This window comes from Amblyraja radiata, chromosome 17, assembly GCF_010909765.2.
Source record: "Amblyraja radiata isolate CabotCenter1 chromosome 17, sAmbRad1.1.pri, whole genome shotgun sequence".
Lineage (NCBI taxonomy): Eukaryota > Metazoa > Chordata > Chondrichthyes > Rajiformes > Rajidae > Amblyraja > Amblyraja radiata.
In genome coordinates this window covers 45,687,958-45,712,502 of record NC_045972.1, presented here as the reverse complement: position 1 = coordinate 45,712,502, position 24,545 = coordinate 45,687,958, and the positions used below count along the sequence as shown (strand labels likewise).

Below are 24,545 nucleotides of genomic sequence, written 5' to 3'. Positions count from 1 at the left end.
ACCACTACCATCTGCTTTCTATGAACAAACCAATTTTCAATCTAATATACCAAGTCTCCTTGGATCCCATGTGCCTTACTCCTCTGGATCAGCCTACCATGAAGGACCTTGTCAAAAGCATTACTAAAGTTCATGTACACAACATACACAGCCTCTCCTTCATCAGTCATCTTTGTCATCTCCTCGGAAAATGCAGTCAGGTTTGTAAAACATCCCTCTGCGCAAAGCCCTGCTGACTATCCTTAATAAGGTAATGGGTTTCCAAATTCGAGTAGATCCTTTTGTTAAGAATTTTCTCCAATAATTTCCCTACCATTGATGTGAGGTTCACTGACCTATAATTTCCTTGTTTGCCTCTACTGCCCTGCTAATGCAGAGGAACATCATTGGCTATCTTCAGTCCTCTGGGATCCCACCAGAGACTGAGGGGGATGCAATGATCCCTACCAAGCCCCCAGCAATCTTCTCTCTTGCCTCTCTCAAATAACATGGGATAGATCCCACCAGGGCTGGAGATGTACCCTAGTCACCCTCTTGTTTTTTTGTGTATCTAAAGAGCACTTGGCAATGTTCCTGCTAATTAAGCTGCATTGTGTTTGAATGCAAGAATAGGAATGGCATATAATGTTTTGTGTGTCTTAGTGTTTTTCAATTATGTAAAGTTTATATTCTGTCATGTCCTTTTAAGTAAAAGTAACTATTTCAAGAAGTACTCCATGCAAGAACTATAAATTTTCAGCATGGATAAAATAAATTGGGAAAATACTGCAGGCATTTAAAAAAATGTAGCAAATGCATGGTGAAAAAATAAATATCAAAATCAGACAATTAAAATTGGGTATCTGGACTGTTTCTGAGAAACAATTTTACATTTTGTATTTTATAATACTGCGGAATAAGTACTGTAAAAATGAAATATGAAATAAAATAAGTTTTGTGCAGGATGCATAGCTTAGATGTAAATTTTGAAATGTAGTAGCACAAATGTGGAAAATTACCGGGGTACGTTCTTGCCCATAAGAAGCAGGAATGATCCAATCTGGCTGACTAATGACCTATCAATCTATCATCAATCAATTAAAAAAAATGTTGGAAGGTGTCTTCAATAATGCTGTGAAGCAGCACTTATCTACAACTGCTGATCAATATTCAGTTTGGGTTTCACCAGGACCACTGGGATTCATGCCTCTTTACATCTTGGAACAGATGTTGACCAAGCAACTGAATTCCAGAGCTGAAGAGAAAATGCAAGCCCTTGACAATGTAGCATCAAGCTTGCCTGGTAAAGTTAAATGGGAATCATACCCAGCAGAATGGAAGATGAATATGGTTGATGGATGTTAATTGACCCAGCCCGAGGATACTACTGCAAGAGTTTCGCTTTGCAGTGCCTTGGACGCAACTGCATTCAGCTGCTTTACCACCAGTGGTCATCCAGTTAACCTAAGGTCAGAAACAGAGATGTTTGACGCTGCAAGGATAACTTTGTTTGCATGTCTTCAGATAATGACGCAGCCCATGTCTGCATGAATCAAGACCGTGACATCATTTAGGCATCAACTGGTTAATGACAAGTAAAACGTTCATCCCACACGAGTTTCAAGTAATGGCTGTCCCTGATGAGAAAACCGTTTATCCACTTATCCTTGACATTTAATAATGTTACTATTGCCACATCTTTCAACATCAACATTCTGGAGGTCAATGTTGTCCAGCAACCGCCTTGCCACCAGTTTCCCAATATATTTCCAACATCTACATGAGACAGAAATCAAGAGTATTTTGGAGTACTCTGAACTTGCTGGGATACGAACAACTGCTGAATTCTCAAACTCAATGCCAACAAGCAGAGGCCTTTCAGAAACATGGAATATAACTGGTGGACAGGATTAAGGAACATTCTATAGCATTTTATAAGGGGAAGAAGGTAATTAGGAAAAGGCGAGGGCTTGTTAGAGGCCAAACTTATCCAGAGAATCGAAGCGAGGTCTTGAATGAATATGGAAGTATTTGTTGAGGAGAAGGATATTGCAGTTGGATAATGCAGGGAGGGAAGCGAGGAAATTCTAGAACATGTCATTGAAAAGAAAGTAGCATAAGACTCTTAACGGCTTAAGTGGTAAATAAATGACCAGGGCCTAATGAGATATATCCCAGGCTGCCATGGATGGCAAAAGACATGAGACCTGGAGAGAATATTCTGTGGTCTCTCTGTGATTATTCTTTGACTTCTCTGGTCACAAGTGAGGCGCCAGACAACTGGAGGAAAGCAAATGTGCTGCCCTTATTCAAGAAGCAAGCAGGGATAAGCCAGGTAGTTACTGGCCAGTTAATCTCATGTCAGTGATGGGGGAAATTATTGGGAGACATCGAAGGGACAGGATGAGTCTATTCTTGGAAAGTTAGAGTTTGATCAGAGGTGGGCAACATGGTTTTGTTTGAGTTGTTTTTGTGGTCGGGACATAGGAGTACATTCGCAGACGACATGACAATTGGTGATGGAGTTGATGGAAAGGAGTGTGGTGAGTGAGACTGGGCAGGATCATAGCAAAAGGTCTGTGGAGAGAGAAATAAAACAGTGCATCTAATGTTTCTCAACCAGCTACAGGGCAATACATCACTGGGTGGAGAGGGAATGGGAGTTAAGGATCATCAACAAGGCTCCACCTTGATATTTTAAGGAGCCACCTCATTATTGGCCTTCAGTATTCAGCAAGGAGAAGCAATAAAGGCAGTAAAAGGGCCATTAGGTAACAAGTTATTAGTGAAAAGCCTGTCATGGGCTTGCTTTAAAAAAAAAAAAAAAAGCATGCTTAGAGCCGTGCGATATTCATGAAAAATCGAGTCATTTGCTGATCTTTCTGAATGTGAGGTGAGGGTGTAATAAGATACCAGACAGAGTGGAATTGTGTTCCACAGAAGGCAACGATGACACTGAACTGTCAATTTAAAGTGTGCTCTGGCATTGTAGCGCTTACGGTCAAGCATTATAGTCTAGATATTGTGCTGACTTGTCCAGTGAGTGGCTGGTACTGGTGAATCTCTGACTAATACATGAATACTCCCTCTTTGAAAGAATGAGACTGCTGAGTGGGTTGTCTTTAGGAACTGCCAGAGCAAAGCATGTGCAGTCTTTGGCACTCCTGCTATTGTGAAAGTCAGTAATTCATCAACCTAGATGGCTTTACCTTCCATTGCTGTGATAAAAGTCCATGAATTTACCCAAACCAACCACTAAATGTATATGTCCAGCTGAAGTGCAAGATTTTCTGAGGCTGTAGGAAATAGATGAGTGCAATGAATTGTAAATAAGGCTTGCCTTCATCACAATAAAGTATGTGAGGGGCAGATGATATGATGCAACATTGTTGTAGAATGAGTATTAGAGCTCCTATCTTAACTTGCAGGGCAGCTCATTCTTCCTTTGAAAGTATTTGCCAGTGCTACGTTGCTTTGTATATATTTCTCTCCAGGTAATTGATTACAAAAATACACTTGCAGGAATTGTACTTGCCAGTTTGATCGCACTGGGCCTGTACTCGCTGGAGTTTAGAAGGATGAGGGGTGATCTTGTTGAAACTTACCAAATAGTGAAAAGCTTGGATAATGTCTCTACTAGTGGGAGAGTGTCGAACCAGAATGCATAGCCTTGGAATTATAAGGACGTACCTTTAGAATGGAGATGAGGGATTTATTTCCCCAGAGGGCGGTGAATCTGTGAAATTCATTAATCCAGCCGGCTGTGGTGGTCAAGTCATTGGATATTTTTAAGGCGGAGATAAGGCAGGAGAATGGATTTGAGAGAAAAACATAGATCAGTCACGATTGAATGGCAGAGTAGACGCGATGGGCTGAATGGCCTGCTTCTACTTCTTTGACATGAACTTATGAATCAAAACCGTCACGATAAAGACCCAGTTACCTGGTGCTTCAACTGCTATGGTTTAGTAGTCAGCGCCATAGAGCCAGCCAGGAGAAATCCTGAGGACCAACACTAGTATAATATCACAGGTGGTCCTGAGCTGACATTGGGACGGAACTCCTGTGTTAATGCCCGTTTGTTGTTGACCAGTTCTGTTAACTTATCATTAATTTGTTCATAGTTGGATATTAAGACTCCTTAATACAAAGTCTTATTCCTACAAGATAATTTTTTTTGTTCATGCTGGAATCTGATACAAAACAGAAAATGCTGGAAATACTCAGTAAGTGTGGAAGCATCTGTGGAGAGGGAAATAGAGTTAACATTTTAGGTTGATGATGTTTCATCGGGTCCATCATGAAAGATCATCAACCCGAAATGTTAATTCTGTTTCTCTCTCCACAGATGCTGATCTGACATGCTGAGATCTGTAAAGTTAACTATGATGGAAAACTTTGCAACCATCCAGTTAAGAGAGAGAGAGAGAGAGAGAGAGAGAGACTGGCAGTCTTTCTTCAGAGTAATTTTTGTTTTAAAGGAAATCAAATTTAAGTTGAAGTTTCAAAGTAAGTATGTTTTTTGAGGGAAAGAAAGAAAGATGATGTTGAGATTATTAGTGTTCCTTTACCAACCTCTTGGATGGAGAAAATGTGGGTTGGAAGAAAGCTTAAGATGCTAAAAATGTTTCTGCTTTTTTAAGGCTTGAAGCCATAAAAATACATTTTATGACATTTTTATCATCTTTAATTTAGTTCACCCCAAATCTCTTTCTATGGTTAAAGCTGTCATACAGGAAAAATCAAAAAGCAAGCAAAGTTATTTGACAGCATTGGCATGTTCATATAAAGATGCTCAATTCAATTGAATGGATGTAAATATCAGCAAAACAACCAACATATATAAAAGTTGTTTGTTTTGTGCTACAGGAAGTTTGTAGGTGAACATAGACGAATGTTTGCCTGATTTCAGTCAATTAGATAATGGCCGTTGCTAACATGTGCCATTTTAAATTTGGAGAATGTTGAGAACTGGTCTAGCTTGATGCATTTGTGTCTTATTTGTTTCCAAATCTTGGCAAATATTTGAAATGCTTTCATTTTGCCTTCTCTGGTCTTCAAATGTCTACATCATAATGAAAATTCTAGAGTGTAATTTTCCAATAGATTTATATATTTAGCTGGAGTTAACAGTAATTCACTAATGTTCTTCATTCTTTACTATTCAGTGATATTGACTTAGTGGTATTTGGGAAATGGGAGATTTTACCACTGTGGACTTTGGAAGAAGCACTTAGGAAACACAGTATAGCTGATGAGAGTTCTGTGAAAGTATTGGATAAAGCAACTGTAAGTACCTGATTACTTTTTTTGTGGAACACTTTATTTTGAGAAGGCTGTAAAGAGTGCAAGGCATAAGATGTGGTGTGGTTCAAGCATCAGTCCAGCTGCACAATAAAAGGGGTGTTGGTTCTTACAAAGCACAGGATTAATGCGCTGAGCGTTGAGACAGGCTATGGACCTGAATTACATCACCAGAATGGTCAACAGAATGGTCAACTCTCTCAAGTGGAGAGTTGGCCATCTGACCAACATGAGGATAATGGAGGTGGGTCTCTTGTGATGAGTTTGGGTTCACTGTATTCAAACACTCTTTGTTTCTGACTCTGCTACTTCAAGACACTGGCAATGGCTAGAATAAGGGGAAAGGTTGTCTCAATGTTCATGGGCCTCCCTGGAGGTATTTGTGGCAGATTTCAGGACAGCTGGCAAGTGTATTTCTTGCCAGGTCATAAAAAGAATGTTAAACGGTCTTACTGAGGAAGGCTTGAAAGATTTCAGATGAAGAGTTGCAGAATGTCATCATGTATAAAGGCCTTCATACAGGAGCAGACAGGATTCTGGTCACATTGATCAGCAATGGTGAGTCCAGTTCTCCATTCCTTTTTTTTATTGCTTGTGTTCTCAGTCTGTCTCTTCGGGATTCAAGGCGTTTACCACTTCCATCAATGCCAATCACAGTGGCATAAGTTACCAACTCTCATCGTCGCTCCCTATTTTAAATTTCATTCTCAAACTCAGCACAGACTCGCCTGCTGCTCGCTGCCTTCAGTGCTTCCACAAACAGGCCGCATTTCTCACCTCGTGTCTGTTGTAAACCTGACAACTCCCTTCATGACTCCTCTCTCTGTTTATACGTGCCCCGTTTAAATATGAATGGCTTCAGGCGTAAAAATATATGTGAAAGAAACAAGAATGTGCTTGTAGCCCTTTAAGCATGTTCCATGCTTCAAAAATATAATTGTTGACACTTCATTTCATTTCTCGCCTTTTGATTCCCATTTTCTTTTGATTTCCTTTATCGTCGAAACATTTATAGATTTTCTTCTCTCACTCTGCAGCCCTCTGCGGCAGAGAATTGCAAAGACGCCCTGTGAAGAATTTGTTTGTCAACTGAGTCCTAAAATGCGTATCACTCATCCTGAAACTGTAGTTCTCTGCCTTATCTTTTCCATCCTTTATTAAAAATAATTATATTTGCTATCCGTCCACTCAGACCATGACAAGATCCATTGAGTTCTGGAAGATCCCTGCCAATGCATGTATTATATCTGTAGCCACTTATTTTGAAAGCCAAGGGTAGGCCACGTAGGAACTTGTTGAAACTAATAAAGTCTATCAATCAATCAATCAATCAATAGTAATCCAATACACTGCTGTACTATTTATTTTAGTAGTTCTACAAATCTCTCCTCTTTAAGTGAAGACTATTTGCCAGAGCTCTGGATCCTAGATCAAGAGATATGATTTGAAATCAGAACATTGTAATGGCAGAATGTAGATACAAAAAAAATCATATCTGCATTTTTTAGAGCTAATTTTAATAACGGTTTTGGTAACTATTTTGTTGAAAAAAAAAAAAACCGTCTGGTCATTTATATTGTTCAAAAAATAAAATTTGCTGTCCTTACCTTAATTAGTTTGAACTATTTGTGACCCCGCCCCATAATTTGCTTACTCTTTAAAAATTGATTCAGAAAAATTAGAGATTGACGATGACTGCCAGTGATATCCGCATCTGGTGAGGGAATGTATGGAAAAAATACAGTTGAATTATGTTTTCTGTTGGGGGTTTATATGGAGGTCTCAACCCGAAACGTCAACCATTCCTTCTCTCCAGAGATGCTGCCTGTCCTGCTGCATTGCTCCAGCAGTTTGTGTCTATCTTCAGTATTTACATTTGATACGTGTAATGATTTTCAAAAATATTTACTATCATATCATTCATACTTTTATTACTAGTAGATCTTACTTATTTAATACTCTACCCAATCATTTTGCTACTGCTAGGGGATGTATAAATGGCCGTGTTCATGTTTTGTTTCAGTTCTGTGGTTATCTCTTTTCCCCATCCACTGTTTTCCCCATCCAATCTATTCTTCACCATGTGTACACCATTCCTATCCATGTGTAAAACAAATACCAACCTTTTCTTATTGACTGTGTTGGATGAATCGGGTCTTTACTAAGGTTGTGGCGTTATCTCCTGCCTTCTCGGAGCCTTGCCTGCTGCTCTTGCTTGATGATTGAGGCTCATTCTCATCCACCCCACCCCAACTTTCTAACCAACAGCAGGACTCATGGTAAAATGTTACTACTTTATTAATATTGAACAAAACAAAAATGTCATAACGTTCAAAGTTTTATTTTTAAAGTCATAAACCCCAGCCAGCTTGCAGAAATCAATGCTACAAGTTCATGGTTAGTTGTGAATATCAGTTTGAAGAAGGGTCCGGACCCGAAACATCACACATTCCTTCAATCCAGAGATGCTACCTGTCCAGCTGAGATACCCCAGCATTTTGTGTCTATCTTGCATTTACTTTGTGTTGGGTACGATGTTCTTAAATAATTTGTTATGATCCGATTAGTATCGTGGGCATGTCATTCACAAGTTCCGTCCTGCCTCGGGTGGAATACTTTAACTGGTTCTGAAGTGCTAATTGTTAAAATGGGGCTGGGTCCAAGATAAGCTGCAATATTCCCGTCAGTACAGCGCTCAACCATACCAACCCCATTCCACACTTTACCATGATATTTAAACTGTAACCAGTGAGTAAGAACTGGAGTGACCCAAGTGTGCGGGAATTCATGGGATGGTTTGTACATTGGTAAGGAACTGAAATGGCTGATGTATGAAATTTGGTTATCGTTACCTTGGCTGTTGATTAAGTTGGGGATGGGGAGTGATTCGGCATTTCTTGATATGACTCAGTAATGTCACGCTGTTTATTCACAACTCAATATGCATGTCAACTAATACTTTTTGTCAAGAATTATGTTCTAAAGAAATTAGTTCACTATTTAGATTCCTTGAGTTAATTCATTTACATGATTTTTGGTTTCACTTTTTTTTTGGCTACATCAGGTACCGATAATCAAACTCATGGATTCTTACACTGAAGTAAAAGTGGATATCAGCTTCAATGTACAAAACGGAGTAAAGGCTGCTCAGCTAATCCGTGAATTTATCAAGGTATGAAAATCTGCAACTTATTTGGTATAGATTTCATTTTTATGGGTGATGCAGCTGTTTAGTTGCTGTCTTATAGCACCAGAGACCCTAATTGTAATCTAGGAAATTAGATTAAATATCCTCATAAATATGCAGAGTTTAAACCAGAAAAATGAAAAAAGAATTCATTCACAAAATGTGCAGGAAGAACTAAGGAGAAGGGATTAAGGGAGAAGACACAGAAATAGTAAACACAAAATTTGCAAAAGAAGCAATGTTATTTTTTAATATATAGAATGAAGGCCATTCTTTGTAAATAGGCACAATGCTGGAATAACACAGCGGGTCAGGCAGCATCTTTGGAGAGGAGGAATGGGTGATGTTTCGGGTCGAGACCCTTCTTCAGACTGAATATTCAGGTCTGAAGAAGGGTCTCGACCCGAAACGTCACCCGTTCCTTCTCTCCAGAGATGCTGCTTGACCCGCTGAGGTACTCCAGCATTTTGTGCCTGTCTTTGGTGTAAACTGGCATCTGCAATTCCTTCCTACACAAGGCCATTCTTTGTGTTTTATTTCAGATTTCTATGAAGGATGATGATTATTTTGATCAGATGACATCTAATAAACCTCTAATTTATTTGTAGAAGTTTCCTGTGCTGCCATGCCTGGTTCTGGTGCTAAAGCAATTCTTGCTGCAGAGAGATCTAAACGAAGTATTCACAGGCGGGATTGGTTCCTACAGTCTATTCCTAATGGCTGTTAGTTTTCTGCAGGTGAAAAAAACAAACTTGTATGCACTTTGCTTGTCGTCTCTTCTGATTTGTTGTCCATATTCCCTTAATTTTTTCTTCTTCTCAATTTTACTTTCCCCCCCCCCCTTCTCCCCAATAACACTTCCTGAAGATGAATTGATCTGTCATTATGGATGAGTCAATAGTAAATGTTAATGTTTTGCAACCTTGATAGTGAATGTTTCCCTTTCATTATTAGGCTGTACGTTGAATTAATGTTAAATAGTCATGAGAAAAAATGTCACTAGATTTTGCCAACTAAGTGTGTGCAGGTATGTGCCCATTAAGTTTCCTTTAAAATGGAGAGAAATCACCCAAGCCCCAAACCTGGTGTGATAAAGCCCACCACTGGCAAAGTCCATCGATGAAGTCCATCTCCAACGTCCTTGTTCCAGGGCCTTTCTTGATTATCCGTTTTGCCGGACCAACAGAGGTCACGTTGTCCAAGTCCGACGGTACTGCAACGGTCCGCATAGGCCACCAATGGGCCGAGATTCTGACCTGCAAAGCCAATCTCTGATGTCAACTATGGAACGGATCTGCTGGCTTTGGCCGGGCCAGAGTTCCAGAGCCCCGGCTGCAGGGGACTCGTTGATTGCCCGCGGAAGTCCCGATGAGGTTGAGATCGGCCGCCCCACCCAGCCTGGGCGCCACATTTTCGGGGGTGGGGGGGGGATTCCAATGGGGGGAGATCTCATGTGATTGTGTGTGGATTAAAGGAGGTGCTGAACCATCGGTTGCGAGAAAATCGGTGGTGAAAATCTGTATTTAATTCAATAATGTCATATATACAACAACATTAAAAGCAAAAAACAAAGAGCTGAATGAACCCAGTGGGTCAGGCAGTGTCTCTGCAAGACAAGGATAGATGACGTTTTGGGTGGGGAACCCCTCATCTGGAGGCAACCTTCTCTGTCAAAGAAGGGTCCCGACCCAAAACATCACCTGTCCATTCCCTCCACTGATGCTGCCTGACCCGCGGAGTTCCTCCAGCACTTTGTTTTTTGCTCGAGATTCCTACATCTGCAGTTTCATGTCTCCAACCCAAAACTATATTACTTGCCTTTGAACAAAATGACATTGATAACCTTAACTAACCTCTTGAAAAATTTCAAAAATCATTGAATCTAAATAAAAACCTTTGAAAAGAGTATTCTAAATGTTCTTTAAATTTTGTTTGAGCAGGTTTTTTTTTTCTGATTGCACTCATCACTCACTGGTCTAACTGTAATGTTAAAGTTGTTCCCCTTTGCTTTTTATAAACTCCTTGAAAAATTAAGCCGTTTTTTTGCAATTTTTCTCAATTCCTTCAGCATTCAAAGCTGTTCCATTCGATTACCTCTCCTAAACTCAAAAGGATATGAACCATATTCATATAAATGTTATTCATTTTAATCTTTAAGACCCCGACATCATTCAGGTGCAAAGATTTCCTCGCCTGAAAAGTCAATATATTTTGCTTATCGTGCATTGCCCGAAACTGAATAAGGTGTCATAATTGAGGGCTGACCAGAATTGTATACGTGATGCATTCTCATGTTTGTATTCCCCTTGTGATAAAAGCCAATGAGTCTTGATTTTCTTGTTGAGGCTGTACGCTATCTTTAAATTATTTGTGCACCTGAATACACAGCTCCCTTTGTTCTCGGGATTTTACTTTCTCATTAATGAAAACCATTTTACCTCTCTTGGATTACTAATTGATCACTTGAATATTTCTCTCATTGGGTTCCATCTAACATCATTTTGGATGTTTATTTAATTTGTCGGCATCCATTACTTTTTAATTTAATACCGTATGTGTGACTAATTTGTTCTCTATTCCTTTGCGTAAGTTGGTAATGCGATAGGAACACCAGTTATTACATCCTGCCAACCAGTCACTAACCTATGTCTTGAGTTTATGTTTGCTCTCAGTGTTGTTATTTTCTCTACATAAAGCCTTTGGAATTTGAAATAAACAACATTTGGTAGAAGCTCCCTTATGTGCAATGTTAGTGACCTCAAATTAGGCAAGATTACTCAAACGTTATTTTCCTCCTGTTACTTTTCTTAAACATTAAGTTTGACTACCCGACTTATTTATTACCTGTATTTGTATCACTTGTATTTGATGCCCTTTTTCTACTGTTATTCGTTTTGCATGTCTGTCAATTCCTCATGTATCAGTGCTTGTATTGTAATTCTTGTTCCTCTCTTATTTCTGGATTGTGATTTGTCTGTGTGATCACAACATAATACTGTAGCAAACACACTAAGTGCCTGAGTAATTCAGTGGGTCATCTAGCATTTCTGGAGGATATGGATAGGTGACATTTCGGGTCGGGAACTTTCAGGCTAAAGAGAGAGGTAAAGGAGTCTGAAGAAGGATCTCGACCCATAACGTTACCCATTCCTTCTCTCCAGAGATGCTACCTGTCCCGCTGAGTTACTCCAGCATTTTGTGTCGATCTTCTTGACCGGAAACATTGCCCATCCATGTCCTCCAGAGATGCTGCCTGACCTGCTGAAATACTTTTTGTTTAAGTCAGGATACCAGCCTCTGCAGTTCCTTACGTTTTCACAATACTGTAGTTGCTGTGTGATATGCTCCATCTCCAAAATTTTATTCCACTAAAGTTATCAATGTTGAGTTTTTTTTTAACTGAGTAAAGTTTAACCTGAGTGAACATTATTGCGAAGTTGCATTATTTGGTGTTATTATTGTGCATTAAACCAGCTAGATGATAAACAACTGGCCTTTTTTTGTGATTTACCTCAATGCAGAGACTACATTTTCCATGACTTTTTTTGGAAGATGATTTGTTCTTTTCCATTGGTGATACTAGACAAGAGATACTTTAATGTAACATGTTTTATACATTGGAATAAATCCTACCATATTTTCAATCTTCTGTCCATTTCATCCTTACACTCTTGTACAACTTATTGTTAACTCTACAGCTCGCAATTATAGTAAATAACTAAAAGACTCAGGTTTTTGATACAAAAAAAAGTAAAAGTGCTTTTTAATTTCACAAAAATAATAGTGTCTAAATTGTTCCATATTCTTTTGCTTGTAGTTACATACTCGAGATGATGTCTGCAGCTGTGATGCGAATCTTGGAGTGCTTCTAATTGAATTTTTTGAACTGTATGGAAGGCATTTTAATTATCTAAAGACTGGTATTCGGATAAATGATGGTGGATCATATGTTGCGAAAGACGAAGTACAAAAAAACATGACTGATGGATACAGGCCGTCGATGTTGTATATTGAAGATCCACTTCAGCAAGGTACATTCTATTCTTTTTTATAGGTTGAGAGCTAAATCTTAATCCTTGTAAACGTCACATATTTTGCAGTGGCGCACTTAAATATTTTCCCATTCATACCAAATGCTAATGGAAATGATTACCAGGTAGTGCTCTAACTGATGAACGCGACTCTTTCAAATGTCGGTGAAGTAAAAGCCAAGAAATTATTCCTATCATTTCTGAACAAGCTTGTACACTCTGGTAGTTTTGAGGCCGAGTGAGTGCTTTTTTTGTTATTATTTCCAATAGGAGTAGTTCTTTCCAATTATTGTGTGTAATTAGTAGGCGTCTATTAACTGGTTCCCTTCTGTCAATGTATACTTGACTGAAGGATGGTGTTAGTGTGCGGGGATCGCTGGTCGGCGCGGACCCGGTGGGCCGAAGGACCTGTTTCTGCTCTGTATCTCTAAACTAAACTCAGCATGCCTACCGTGTAATATTACATGATTTTTCTTTCTTTCCATAGGGAATGATGTTGGTAGAAGTTCATACGGTGCCATGCAGGTAAAGCAAGCCTTTGATTATGCCTACGTTGTTCTGAGTCATGCAGTGTCTCCTATTGCAAAGTTTTATCCAAACAAAGAATCTGAGAGGTAAGGGGTTATCGTTAAGCAATTTCACATTAGCTGTAAAACACATTATAATTCATCTTGTAAGCTATTTAGAATCAGCTACTGAATACACAATGTATTTTGACAGTATATTGGGTCGCATACTCCGGGTCACCCAGGAAGTTGCTGACTATAGAACATGGATACAGGAGCATTGGGGATCACAGAACAGTGGCGATTCTTCATTAAACGGTAGGTTTCTTCTGAGTAAATCATTCCTATACACAAGAATATCCCAAGAAGATAAGTTAAATTGAATAGAATGTTGTTTTCTTTGTCCTTTCATTCCTTTCCTTTTTGTGTGTACGTACTTATATGTGTACGTACGTATATGTGTGTATGTTAAGTTTAGGGATACAGCACAGAAACAGACCCTTCAGCCCACCGAGCCTGCGCTGGCCAGAGATCCCCGCACACTTACACTTTCCTACACACACACTAGGGACAATTTATAATTATACCAAGCCAATTAACCTACACACCTGTACGTCGTTTTGAATGTGGGAGGAAACCGGAGATCCTGGAGAAAACCCACGCAGGTCACGGGGAGAACGTACAAACTCAAGACAGCACCCATAGTCGGGATTGAAACTGTGTCTGGTGCCGGTAGGCAGCAACTCTACCGCTGCGCCACCTTGCCGCCCAAACGTTGTTTTCTTCTTACTTTCCCTCTCTCCCCCCCCCCCCCCCCCCCCCCATTGTTTTATTTCTAATCATATTAGTCGGTAGTTGTGTATGAAGGTGTTAACGTTTGGTATGTAGCAGTCATTTTTGACATGTCATCATGGGAGTCTAAATGTGCATGTCCACAATTGCATATTACCACTGTTATCAGATGGGTGGACAACTGAAGATGCCATTTGCCTCTCCTCTGAGCTGCCTCCTGCCAATCCAGCAGAGGCCTCTGCAGCTACATTGCAGATGTCCATAGAGATCAGCATCCCAGTGCAGTCTTTGGGTTCAAGCTCAACACAAATCCCCTGGCATGGCACACCTGGAACTCCAAACACCTGGACTACGTACCTGCCCTTTGCTTATCAGAGCACTGGTTAGCCCTGTTCTTAGGTGTTGATGTCTTGATGCCCAGATTACACCAGTTATCATGGGTGCTAGTTCATTCATCCCCCTGTGTGCAGAGTTCTGAACAGGGGCACCCCAGACCCACAACAAATGGGCACCACCCTGATGGAGGATAGTGGCTATCACCTGGCACCTCCTTTTGCCGATCTTTATTTATCTATTTATTTAATTATTTTTTAGATTGTGTTTTTTTTATAACAACCTCAAACTTAAAGTGGCTGCAGATTGGGTAATATTGTTATTTCAGCAAGGCAAGCTCATGAATTGACAACTATTTGTGCCAGCTCCTAGAAGATCAATTCTGTTTTTCCCATTCTTTCATCATAGCCCCATAAATTATTATTTTTCTTTGAGGTAACCATAATTTCCATTTGATATCACTGATTGTCCTTTCAGACCTTAAGTTTGATTTTCCTTGTGTTTCCCTTGTAATGTTTGCGCAGAGCTTTAAATCTCTGTCCTCCGTGGCCCTTGAGTCATTTGGTAATGGGTGTGGCATTCTTATGTTTACAATATATAAATCAGTCATGATCTTGGACACTTCGATCCAGCGCTTTCATAAACCATAATGTACCAGTACGCCTCTTCATATATCAACCATTCTTTTCCGTGAAATACTGCTCCCTTCTGCTTCAATTTTGCGACAAATCGACTTCTAATTTAATTAACTAAAAGATTAAAAAGTATAAATTCGACACATTTTTGAAAATGGAAATTAAAAAAATGTGAAAATCTTTTTAACATTTTAGAGGTGCCAGTAAGTATTCCGTAATGTCAAAAAAAAAAAGCATTGCTCCACTCAAATCTCCTCTCGGCTTTCTTTGCTGCATTTTCCCCCCCATGCTGGATAGTTTTAGCAGGTTCTGAGAATGTTTAGCCTACATTGTTTAATTAATAATATTTGGTGAATAACTGCAGTTCTTTACAAAAAGTAAAATTATATTAAGAGGCATGGCAATAAGCAAACTTTTTCTTCCTCCTTCCTCAGGCAATGACGTAACCTTGCTAGTCGGCCCACAACTGGATAAGTGCAACAACAATGTTTCGGAAGAATGCACAGTAATAAGCCAGCCCAAAAGTAGGACCTCTGAAACGTGTCTTAGTAAACACTCTTCAAACTCTTCATCTGGCCCCTTATCCTCTGCATCTTCTACCTTGTCCAGTTCAAGTGATGTTGTAAGTCAACAAACTGGATGTTCGGTTAGATACGCTACGGTTAAATGTATATGCTACCATCCCGTGGAGATATCCTCATGCCTTAGACATTCCTTGTGTCCTTCGTGTATTGTGGAATCACCTTTATCAGTTCTACGTGCAGAATTAGGCCATTCAGCCCATCAGCTCTATTCTGCCATTCAATCATGGCTGATCTATCTTTCCCTCCTAACCCCATTCTCCTGCCTTCTCCCCATAACCCCTGACACCTGTACTTATCAAGAATCTGTCCATCTCCACCTTAAAAATATCCATTGATGGTCTGAGGGAGCGAATTCCACAGATTCACCACCCTCTGGCTACAGAAATTCCTCCTTATCTCCTTTCTAAAGGTACATCCTTTTTATTCCGAGGCTATGGCCTCTTGTCCTAGGATCTCCCACCAGTGGAAACATCCTCTCCACATCCACTCCATTCTGGCCTTTCACTATTCGGTAAGCTTCAGTGAGGTCCCCGCCTCATCCTTCTAGCGAGTACAAGCCCAGTGCCTTCAAACGCTCATTATATTCAAACGCAATCACTCCTGGGATCATTCTCGTAAACCTCCTCTGGACCCTCTCCAGCGCCAGCACATCCTTCCTTAGATATGGGTCCTAAAACTGCTCGCGTATACTCCAAATGTGTTCTGACCAATTCCTTATGACCTTGTCCCATTTTCCTTTGGCAAATGCACTAACTTCCACCCCCAGACTGAATTCCACTACCTTGCGTACAAAGTCGGGCTTCTTTGCCGTTTCACGTAATTTTAATTATTGAGATGCTTTTACCCATTTGTTAGATAATCTATCTGTTTTCACATTTTAATCATTTGTGTTCAAGTAGAAAATACAATTGCACTAAGTTCCTGCAATTTAAATAATGAATGTTATTTCTATGCACCTGAATTTGCATACTGAGTTAACCTAATCATTATTTTAATTTGAATATTGCATGCGAACAAAATAGTAGCATTGATTTTCTTCCACTAGAGGTGGAATCAGCATTACAATTTTCTATGCAGTAAATTGCCTGTAATTTTGTTTAGGTGCAATGTGCTGTGTCAATTGTTTAAGATGCAATTCTGTTATCCTGACCCTTATTTCACATTAATTTAGTGATTCCTTTGAAAGATTAATGTGGAGTCAAGTAAAACAGTTTGCCGTCTGTTGTCTATTTTTAGTTTAGTTTAGTTTGGCTTATTGTCACCTGAGTTTCCGAGGCACAGTGAAAGGCTTTTTTGTTGTGTGCTATCCAGTTAGCAGAAATACATGATTCCGAGCAAAATGCCCACAGTGTACAGATGGGGGGGATAAAAGGAGTGAACTTTAGTGCAAGATATAGTCCAGTAACGTCCGATTTAAAGATCGTCCAAGAGTCTCCAGTGAGGTAGGTAGTAGCTCAGGATCGCTCCCTTGCCTGATACCAGCTGGGAAGAAACTGTCCCTGAATCTGGAGGTGTGCGTTTTCACTCTTCTGTACCTCTTGCCTGATGGGAGAGGGGAGAAGAGGGAGTGTCCAGGGTACAATGCCTAGGTTAGGTTTGATATGGACAGATGCAGATTTTCTCCCCAACAGCTACACTAGTTAGTTTCTGCATTCTCAATCCCACCTTGTATTTTATCTTTCCAACCATATTGCTTTTTTTGTTGAGTTGTGGGTTTTGGATTATTGTTGTGAGCTTGGAATGTTCAACTTAAGAAAGAACTGCAGATGCTGGAAAAAATCGAAGGTAGAGAAAAATGCTGGAGAAACTCAGCGGGTGAGGCAGCATCTATGGAGCGAAGGAATAGGTGACGTTTCGGATCATTCAGTAACACAAAGGTAGACAAAAATGCTGGAGAAACTCAGTGGGTGAGGCAGCATCTAAAGAGCGAAGGATAGGTGACGTAGCATCTATGGAGCGAAGGAATAGGTGACGTTTCGGGTCTCGACCCGAAACGTCACCTATTCCTTCGCTCCATAGATGCTGCCTCACCCGCTGAGTTTCTCCAGCATTTTTCTCTACCTTTGTGTTACTGAATGATCCGAAACATCACCTATTCCTTCGTTCCATAGATGCTGCCTCACCCACTGAGTTTCTCCAGCATTTCTTTCTACCTTGGAATGGTCAGTTTATCAGTCTGGGCAGGATTGAAACCTTATTGACAAAATCTGAAAATGTGATCCATTTGTCCACAAATGCATGCCTTATGGATCAAGCCCTATACTTTTGGTTTAGGCTTTGTTCACAAAAGCAAGTTTTATTGGTAAGTTGGTTTGCTAAATTAATAAGATGCTGCATACTTTACAATAAATTATTGGCACCATTTTTAACTCATGGAATTTTCGGGTAAATAAAATAGCATTAACGTCAGTAGGAGTTTTTTTTAAAAATTTGCTCGTGTTTGTGCATAATTCTATATGTGATTTATATTTGTGTATATATGCAGGATTCTGATGGAACACCCAGCAAAACCTCCAAGCAGTCTGGCAGCCACCAGTCCAATGCTAACAGATCAGTGCCACAAGAGTCAACAGTAGAATCATCCTCTTTGCCAAGTTCGAAAATGCAACACAACCCATCGAGCAATTCAACAAGCACCAATACTAAAGCCCAGGTTTGCAATCATTTATATTGGTATTTGGATTAGCTCTAGGTCAGAGGAACTCTTAAGAAGGCTCGATTCATTGTTGGTTGCCATAACCACTTTGGACAAAATTGGCTTTGCAACCAAATTCTCACTTTGACATTCCTGCCATAAAGAAGGCACTCATCTTTAAAATTTGAAGGAACCGATTATTTATCTATTTATTTATTTATTTATCTGCATATTTTTTTTAAATATATTTTTATTAGAAGCGTAAACACTTAATAGCAACACGGTTTGTTTATCAGTTACATTCATAGAAGCTTCTGTTCCTTTTATAGATTTTGTTTAAGAGAAAGAACTGGAAAGAAAGATCAATAAACTAATAGAAAGATCTATAAACTAATGAAAAAAACAAACAAAATAAGGGGGAAAAAAACAAAAACAAAAAAATTGCCAATAACAGTTTTGGAGATAGGTGCATAGATTATAAGGCGTAGTTATTCATCCAATCCTGAACTCAGGTTTCAGTCCAGCATCTGTGTTGAACCAATTTACCTCTTTAGAAAATCAATAAATGGAGACCATATTCTAACAAATAATTCTGGTTTGTCAATTAAGACAAATCTAATTTTTTCCAAAAGGAATGGATTTCTTTAACTAACAATATTATTTCAAAAATAATACTTTGGGTATTGTTAATATTGCGTAATTGAAATGGAAACAAAAGTGTTTGTGGTCCCTTTATAAACTGATGTTAATAACTTTTTTCCCCTCTGGCGATCATACTCTTTTGCTATGTACTTTGGCAGAGTATTTTCCGGTGGTGAGGATTACATGAGCCAGTTTAAAGTCATGATACTTGTTATAATGTGTTCTGACATGCCACACTGGTTTCTTGAGTCAGTAAATAGAAAGAACTGCATTCGTAGATTTCCGTTGGGTTAGGTTGTTTGGGTTGAGACATTTTTGACCTAGCAGCTTGTCATGTGCTTTAATAATCTTTTAATTCTTATCAAGCTGTTGGACATTTTCAAAGTAGAAATTTAAGTTGCAACATGGAAGCTGGCTATTTGGTCCAGGTCCATAGCTCCTTGAAAGTTGCAACACACATAGATAGTGGTAAAGAAGGCAAATGATATGCATGGCATTGAATGCAGGTCATAGCCTCAGAATTAAAGGGCGCTCTTTTAGGAAGGAGATGAGGAATTTTTTTTAGACAGTGGGTGGTGAATCTGTGGAATTCATTGCCACAGAAGGCTGTGGAGGCCAAGTCAGTGGATATATTTAAGGCAGAGATTGATAGATTCTTGATTAGTATGGGTGTCAGAGGTTATGGAGAGATGGCAGGAGAATGGGGTGATAGATCAGCCATGATTGAACGACGTAGTTGACTTGATGGGCTGAATGGCCTATCCTCCTCCTATCACTGATAGAAAAAAATATAGGCCAGCACTGCCATTCAATATGATCATGGCTGAGCATCCAAATTCAGTACACCGTTCCTGCTTCTCCCCCCCCCCCCCCCCATATCCCCTGATTCCTTTAGCCCTAAGAGCTAAATCTAACTCTCTTTTGAAAACATCATGATCTTACGATGATGATCTTATGTATATAAGAACCAAAAAGTCATGATGCAGCTCTATAAGACTTTGGTTATGCCGCATTTGGAGTATTGTATGCAGTTCTGGTCGCCAAATTATAGGAAGGATGGTGCAACTTTGCGGAGGGTGCAGAAGAGGTTTCCCCAGAGTGCTGCCTGGAATTTTGACAGCATGTAAAAGAAATGTGAACATATATGGAACTGACAGACTTGTGAGAGAGAATTCCCATTCATACCATATCCTTTACAAATTTAAAGATGTTTTAAGATCTTCATGGCCAATTAACAAAAAATGGGAACGTCTACAAAATTGGCAGACAAGCGAGAGAGAATTTGTGTTCATGCCATATCTTTTCCAAATGAAAGATGTCTAAAGTTCTTTCACGGCTAGTAAACAATTTGAGATTGCTGCAACTTGACTGCAAGAGGTACATAGTTGCACTACACAATATGTGAAGTTACACTTAAGATGGAGATAATATTTAGTTTATTTCTGATGTGACTGTGTTTCAGCTCAATGCAGCAAGACTTTTCCGTTCATCCATCAAAGGCTTCCAAGGACAACAGAACTCCAGCCAAGTTGGAAGTGTATCAAACAAACAGACTTCAGTCAACAAACCACATCAACAATCATTTCCAAGCAAAAAAAAGAAGCCCAAACGAGATTCCGCCTCGGCAGACCTGTGTCGGTAGTCTGTTTGTTGACTTGGTTACGGCAAACTCCTGCAGCGATCTCATCGGCCACGCGAGATGGGCAGCGCTAGATGGGATGTGCTCAGGCTTTCCCATGAGTATGGATTTAGATGATTTTTTTGTTTTCCTCCAGATTGCTGTAAAATGATCATGGGCTACAGTGGTTGTCACAGACATTGCTTCCCTACTTAGATGGGTCATAAGCTACAGCGGAGCAGAACTCTGACGAAGATGGAATCGTTGCACAAAAATTCCCCTCTCCGAGCTTAAGATGTAATGGGATGTTGACGCTAGAAGAGAGAGGATCGTAAAATTATTGAAAAAAAGAAGATTTTTGTTGCTTCCTTTGCAAGGAAAATTGAAATGTTACGAGAAATGTGCACGATTTTAAAATTATTTTTGCATATACTGACATTTTTATTGTGTATATACAGAAAAGATTGTATCGGTACAGTATTTGCATTGGTAATCTTTGTGTGTTTTTGAGGTAACAAGTTTTACATGTCATTGCAGTTTAAATTTAAATTTAAAATTTTCAGTATTGGTAATTTAACAGATCCGGATGATGTTCTCTTACTCTTGTTTATATATTAGAAAGAAGGCTATTTGGTAAGCTTGAAGGTGTTATACTAATGCTTATCCATGCAGCAACTTCCAGATTTATTTGGATTCTGAAGTAGAAGAGGTTGGGCCAGCAGCCGCTGCACTTCACTAGGTTTAAGGCTTTAACTAGCACATGGCATCTGGAAAAGTAAGACGCAACATTTTAATACTGTTTATTTAATTCTGTGTGCAGCATGTAGATATTTGTACAACTGTTAAAGATGCTGTATGAACAGAATTGTTCCTATGAAATATTTTAAAGGAAGTTTTAATATTTCCTTGTCTCAGGTGTAATAGTAAATATTCATATTGTATTTTACCAAATGGAATGATCACAAATTTCCTTCTAAATACATCCCTATAGATATGACAGCATAAATCTGTTGTCCCTATTTCTGGCTTTTCTATGTTGTATTAGTACAAGTTTTAAGTACAGGCAAAACCATATTTAATTTCTGTAGAGAATAACCTCACATCGTTCTGCTCTGATAGATACTGCTTTTAGTCCTTGAATTTTTAAGTACATGTATCTGTTTGTTGAGCCCTTCCAGCCTAGAGCACTTCCAACTTGCTTTCTTGTACATAAAATCATGACCAAATATCATTTAACAAACTTAGAACTTGTATTATATAGTTACATTTGTGTTTACATGCTTTATGAACATTACTGGAAAAGTTCACACTACAATTTTCCTATTAACTGTGGATAAATTTTACCTATTGAGTCAATGCCAGGTATATCAAATGCCCCCCTGTTCAGGCGTAATCTATATCTGGAGAAAAACATGGACGATTGACATTGCTGTAGGGAAAAAATAATCCTTAATATGCAAGCTGAATAAAATCATCTGGAGTGGAGTGGAAAAATCAAATGTTCTTTTTTGATTCATTTCTTTAAGAATTTTGCAATTGGTATCCACAAGATATTTAGGGCAAATGAACAACTAAAAGGTAACACAAAAAAAGTAAATCAACTAAATCCATATAATTTATCCAATATAGTTTATTCATTTTATAATTGTAATCCTATTATGGAACAATAGAAATCTACTTATTCATCACAATGGGTATCGTTTAGAATAGAACGAGGATCTCTAAGGGGTCCAAATGAGTTGTAGTTCCACCCAACCACCTTTCTGACATTTCGTTGACTGGATCTTGTTGGAATACTTTGGAGCACTTGTCCGGCTGAGCAAACAACAAATTTCGCAATCAGTCTGATTCACAATGTGTCTTTTTCAACCGATTTCCTAATTGCATACCATATCATCATCTAAGTAGTAGAAATGACACTCTTAATTGAATGGTACGTCATTCAACTTCAGACAAAATCCACACCAGAAAGTGAAGATGCTCGTTAACTCAACATTGATTCTTCCACAAAAACTCGTTATTTACATATTTTTTTAAATGACATGATTGCTGGAGATTTTCTGTGAAGGCATGCGTCGATGCAGAACTTGTACTGTAAAATCCACATGCTGAATCCTTACCAGTGATCAAAAAAAAATGTTCTAAGATGGTGCTAGTTGTGGATATTGATCTCAAAGCTGTAACAAATACTTTCTGATTTAAAATATTACTGACTTTTGTGTTAGAAAATATACAACAGTACAAGAAAACTTACTTTATTACAGTAAATCTTACTAGTCAGGTATAAATTTCATGCCAAATTATTGTTCTGTTAATCTTTACTTTATTGATTAGATACATTAATGAAGAATGCAATTTTTTAAAAAACATCAGTTTACTAAATGTAGGGAATAAATTGCATAAGCTGCTAATCCATTCTAAACCAAGTTGATGCTGTACAACATAGGGGATAAACCAGAAACTAAGAATGGATGGAAGTTTAGATTTAAATTGCTGGTGCTTAAATCATTTTTGTCATTTGTGAGTGTATTTCAGTTTTCAATTAGAATTTGGCTATTTAATGCTTGATTGTTAGGTTATTCTGCTGTAGTCTGTACATTCATAGGTGACCTGACAGATACGAAAGGGATCTTAAAATTGATATATACCAAATAACAAGGATAACTATGGCAGTAGTTAAAATGATATCGGACCCATTGCAAATGTTCCCCACCATTTAAGGACTGTTGCTAGTTGTAGTGAGTCATTTGTTTGAGGTGATAATTGATCCTCTTTTTCTGAGACAGCACATGTGGGCTAACTTTTGAAAGTGGAAAAAAAATAATCAAATATTGAGGTTTATATGGTTTGCCTTAACTTTTTTATAATCATTCATACAAACAAAAACAAAACGTGCATAGTTTCAAACATCAGTGACATCTGGGAACAGTTGATCTGTTTGCCCGTGGCTTTGCTGTATGTTGTTTCATACCTATTTGTTGTGTTCCGTCACCTCACCAGCTTACAGAGGGGAGAAAAAAAAACACATTTTCCACAGTTTGTTTACCAGATTAGAGTGACAAAATTGTGATTATGGCAAAATGAACCTATAATATGTGCTGTGACTTTGGGATGTATGACATTTTTGTGATATGAACTGTACTGCCCCTGCAGGAAATGCAAGGAATACCCAGTACACCCGACAGCAGAAATGGAGAGGAAAGATGAGTTGAGAATTCTGATGTGAAGCCTCCATCAGAATTATTTCAAATTAAGGCTATGCAGCAAGGTTTTGATTCACCTTTCCTCTTCAAGGATGTTGACCAATTCGTTGTGTATTACCAGACTGCAATTTTTTTGTGATTGTCACCGTTTTATCAGCGCACTTCATATGGCGTATTTGAAACAAATGTAGTTTTTGTTTTTCCCTTCTAATTCACTTCATAGTTAACAGGTCACCATTTTTTATGTCTCTCCTCCCTTCTTCTTCCCCCCCCCCCCCCCCCCCCCCCCCCCCACGTCGCCCTTCTGTCAGTGCCTGTCTGTATATGTATCTGGCTCGCTCTCTGTGTCTGTCTCTCTCTCTGTCCTGTGTCTCTTTTGTCTTTCTCTGTTTCTCACGGTTTATTTTTCTTTCTCTGTCTCTTCTTCCCCCCCCCCCCTGTCTTCCCCCCCAACTATTGGACCTTGCTCCCTGGTAACGTATAAATTGCACAGTTAACTTGTTTTTTCTTGTTGCCTTTTAGGTTTTGATTCATAAATGTCTGTCTTCACAAGTTTTGTTTAAATTTTTTTTTTTCTAAATGGGTTGTGGTTTATAATTGATTCCCCCAGGAAACGTGTTAATTCAGAAGATTACATGTAATTGCTAATATAATAAATTGTCTTTCCCATGGCCATGACATGCTGTCTTAAGCATTTTTTAAACCAATCTTTGGGGCCTTTGTCAAGCACTCTCAATAAAAGATTCCATTGCATCCATACCGTTTGAAACGAGGGATGTGTCGCTCATAAAATATTTAAGATTAGTGAAACATAGCTGGAAAATTGATTCAGAAAGTCATATTTAAATGGTGAATCAGTCACATCTGTTTTATTTCTAAATGAATAGGAAATGTTGAATATAGCATTGTGTCTGTAGTCACAAATCCTTTCTTTATTGCTCATTGCTTCTGATACAGCCTTCAATTATATTCTTTGCAATGCTTTTCCAAAAGGCCAATGAAAGCCAATTTAATTTGCTCTGCTTGAGTTAAATGCGTTTTAAAAGAGTAAAGCACCCTTGGGGCTTATCTTCGGGAAAGAATGAAAACGATCACT

General features: G+C 38.8%; 1 protein-coding gene across 1 annotated transcript in view; it reads left to right on the top strand.

Annotated features, from left to right (window-relative positions):
* Positions 1 to 24,156, top strand: part of tent4b (terminal nucleotidyltransferase 4B) — a 41,157-nt gene extending 17,001 nt beyond the window's left edge. The window contains exons 4-12 of the mRNA XM_033036363.1: positions 5,148 to 5,268; positions 8,348 to 8,455; positions 9,079 to 9,207; positions 12,288 to 12,501; positions 12,989 to 13,115; positions 13,222 to 13,325; positions 15,202 to 15,389; positions 17,837 to 18,004; positions 20,091 to 24,156. Coding sequence (XP_032892254.1) covers positions 5,148 to 5,268; positions 8,348 to 8,455; positions 9,079 to 9,207; positions 12,288 to 12,501; positions 12,989 to 13,115; positions 13,222 to 13,325; positions 15,202 to 15,389; positions 17,837 to 18,004; positions 20,091 to 20,270 — 1,339 coding nt within the window. The 3' untranslated portion in view covers positions 20,271 to 24,156. The remainder of the gene's footprint in view (positions 1 to 5,147; positions 5,269 to 8,347; positions 8,456 to 9,078; positions 9,208 to 12,287; positions 12,502 to 12,988; positions 13,116 to 13,221; positions 13,326 to 15,201; positions 15,390 to 17,836; positions 18,005 to 20,090) is intronic.
* The last annotated feature ends 389 nt before the right edge of the window (positions 24,157 to 24,545 follow it).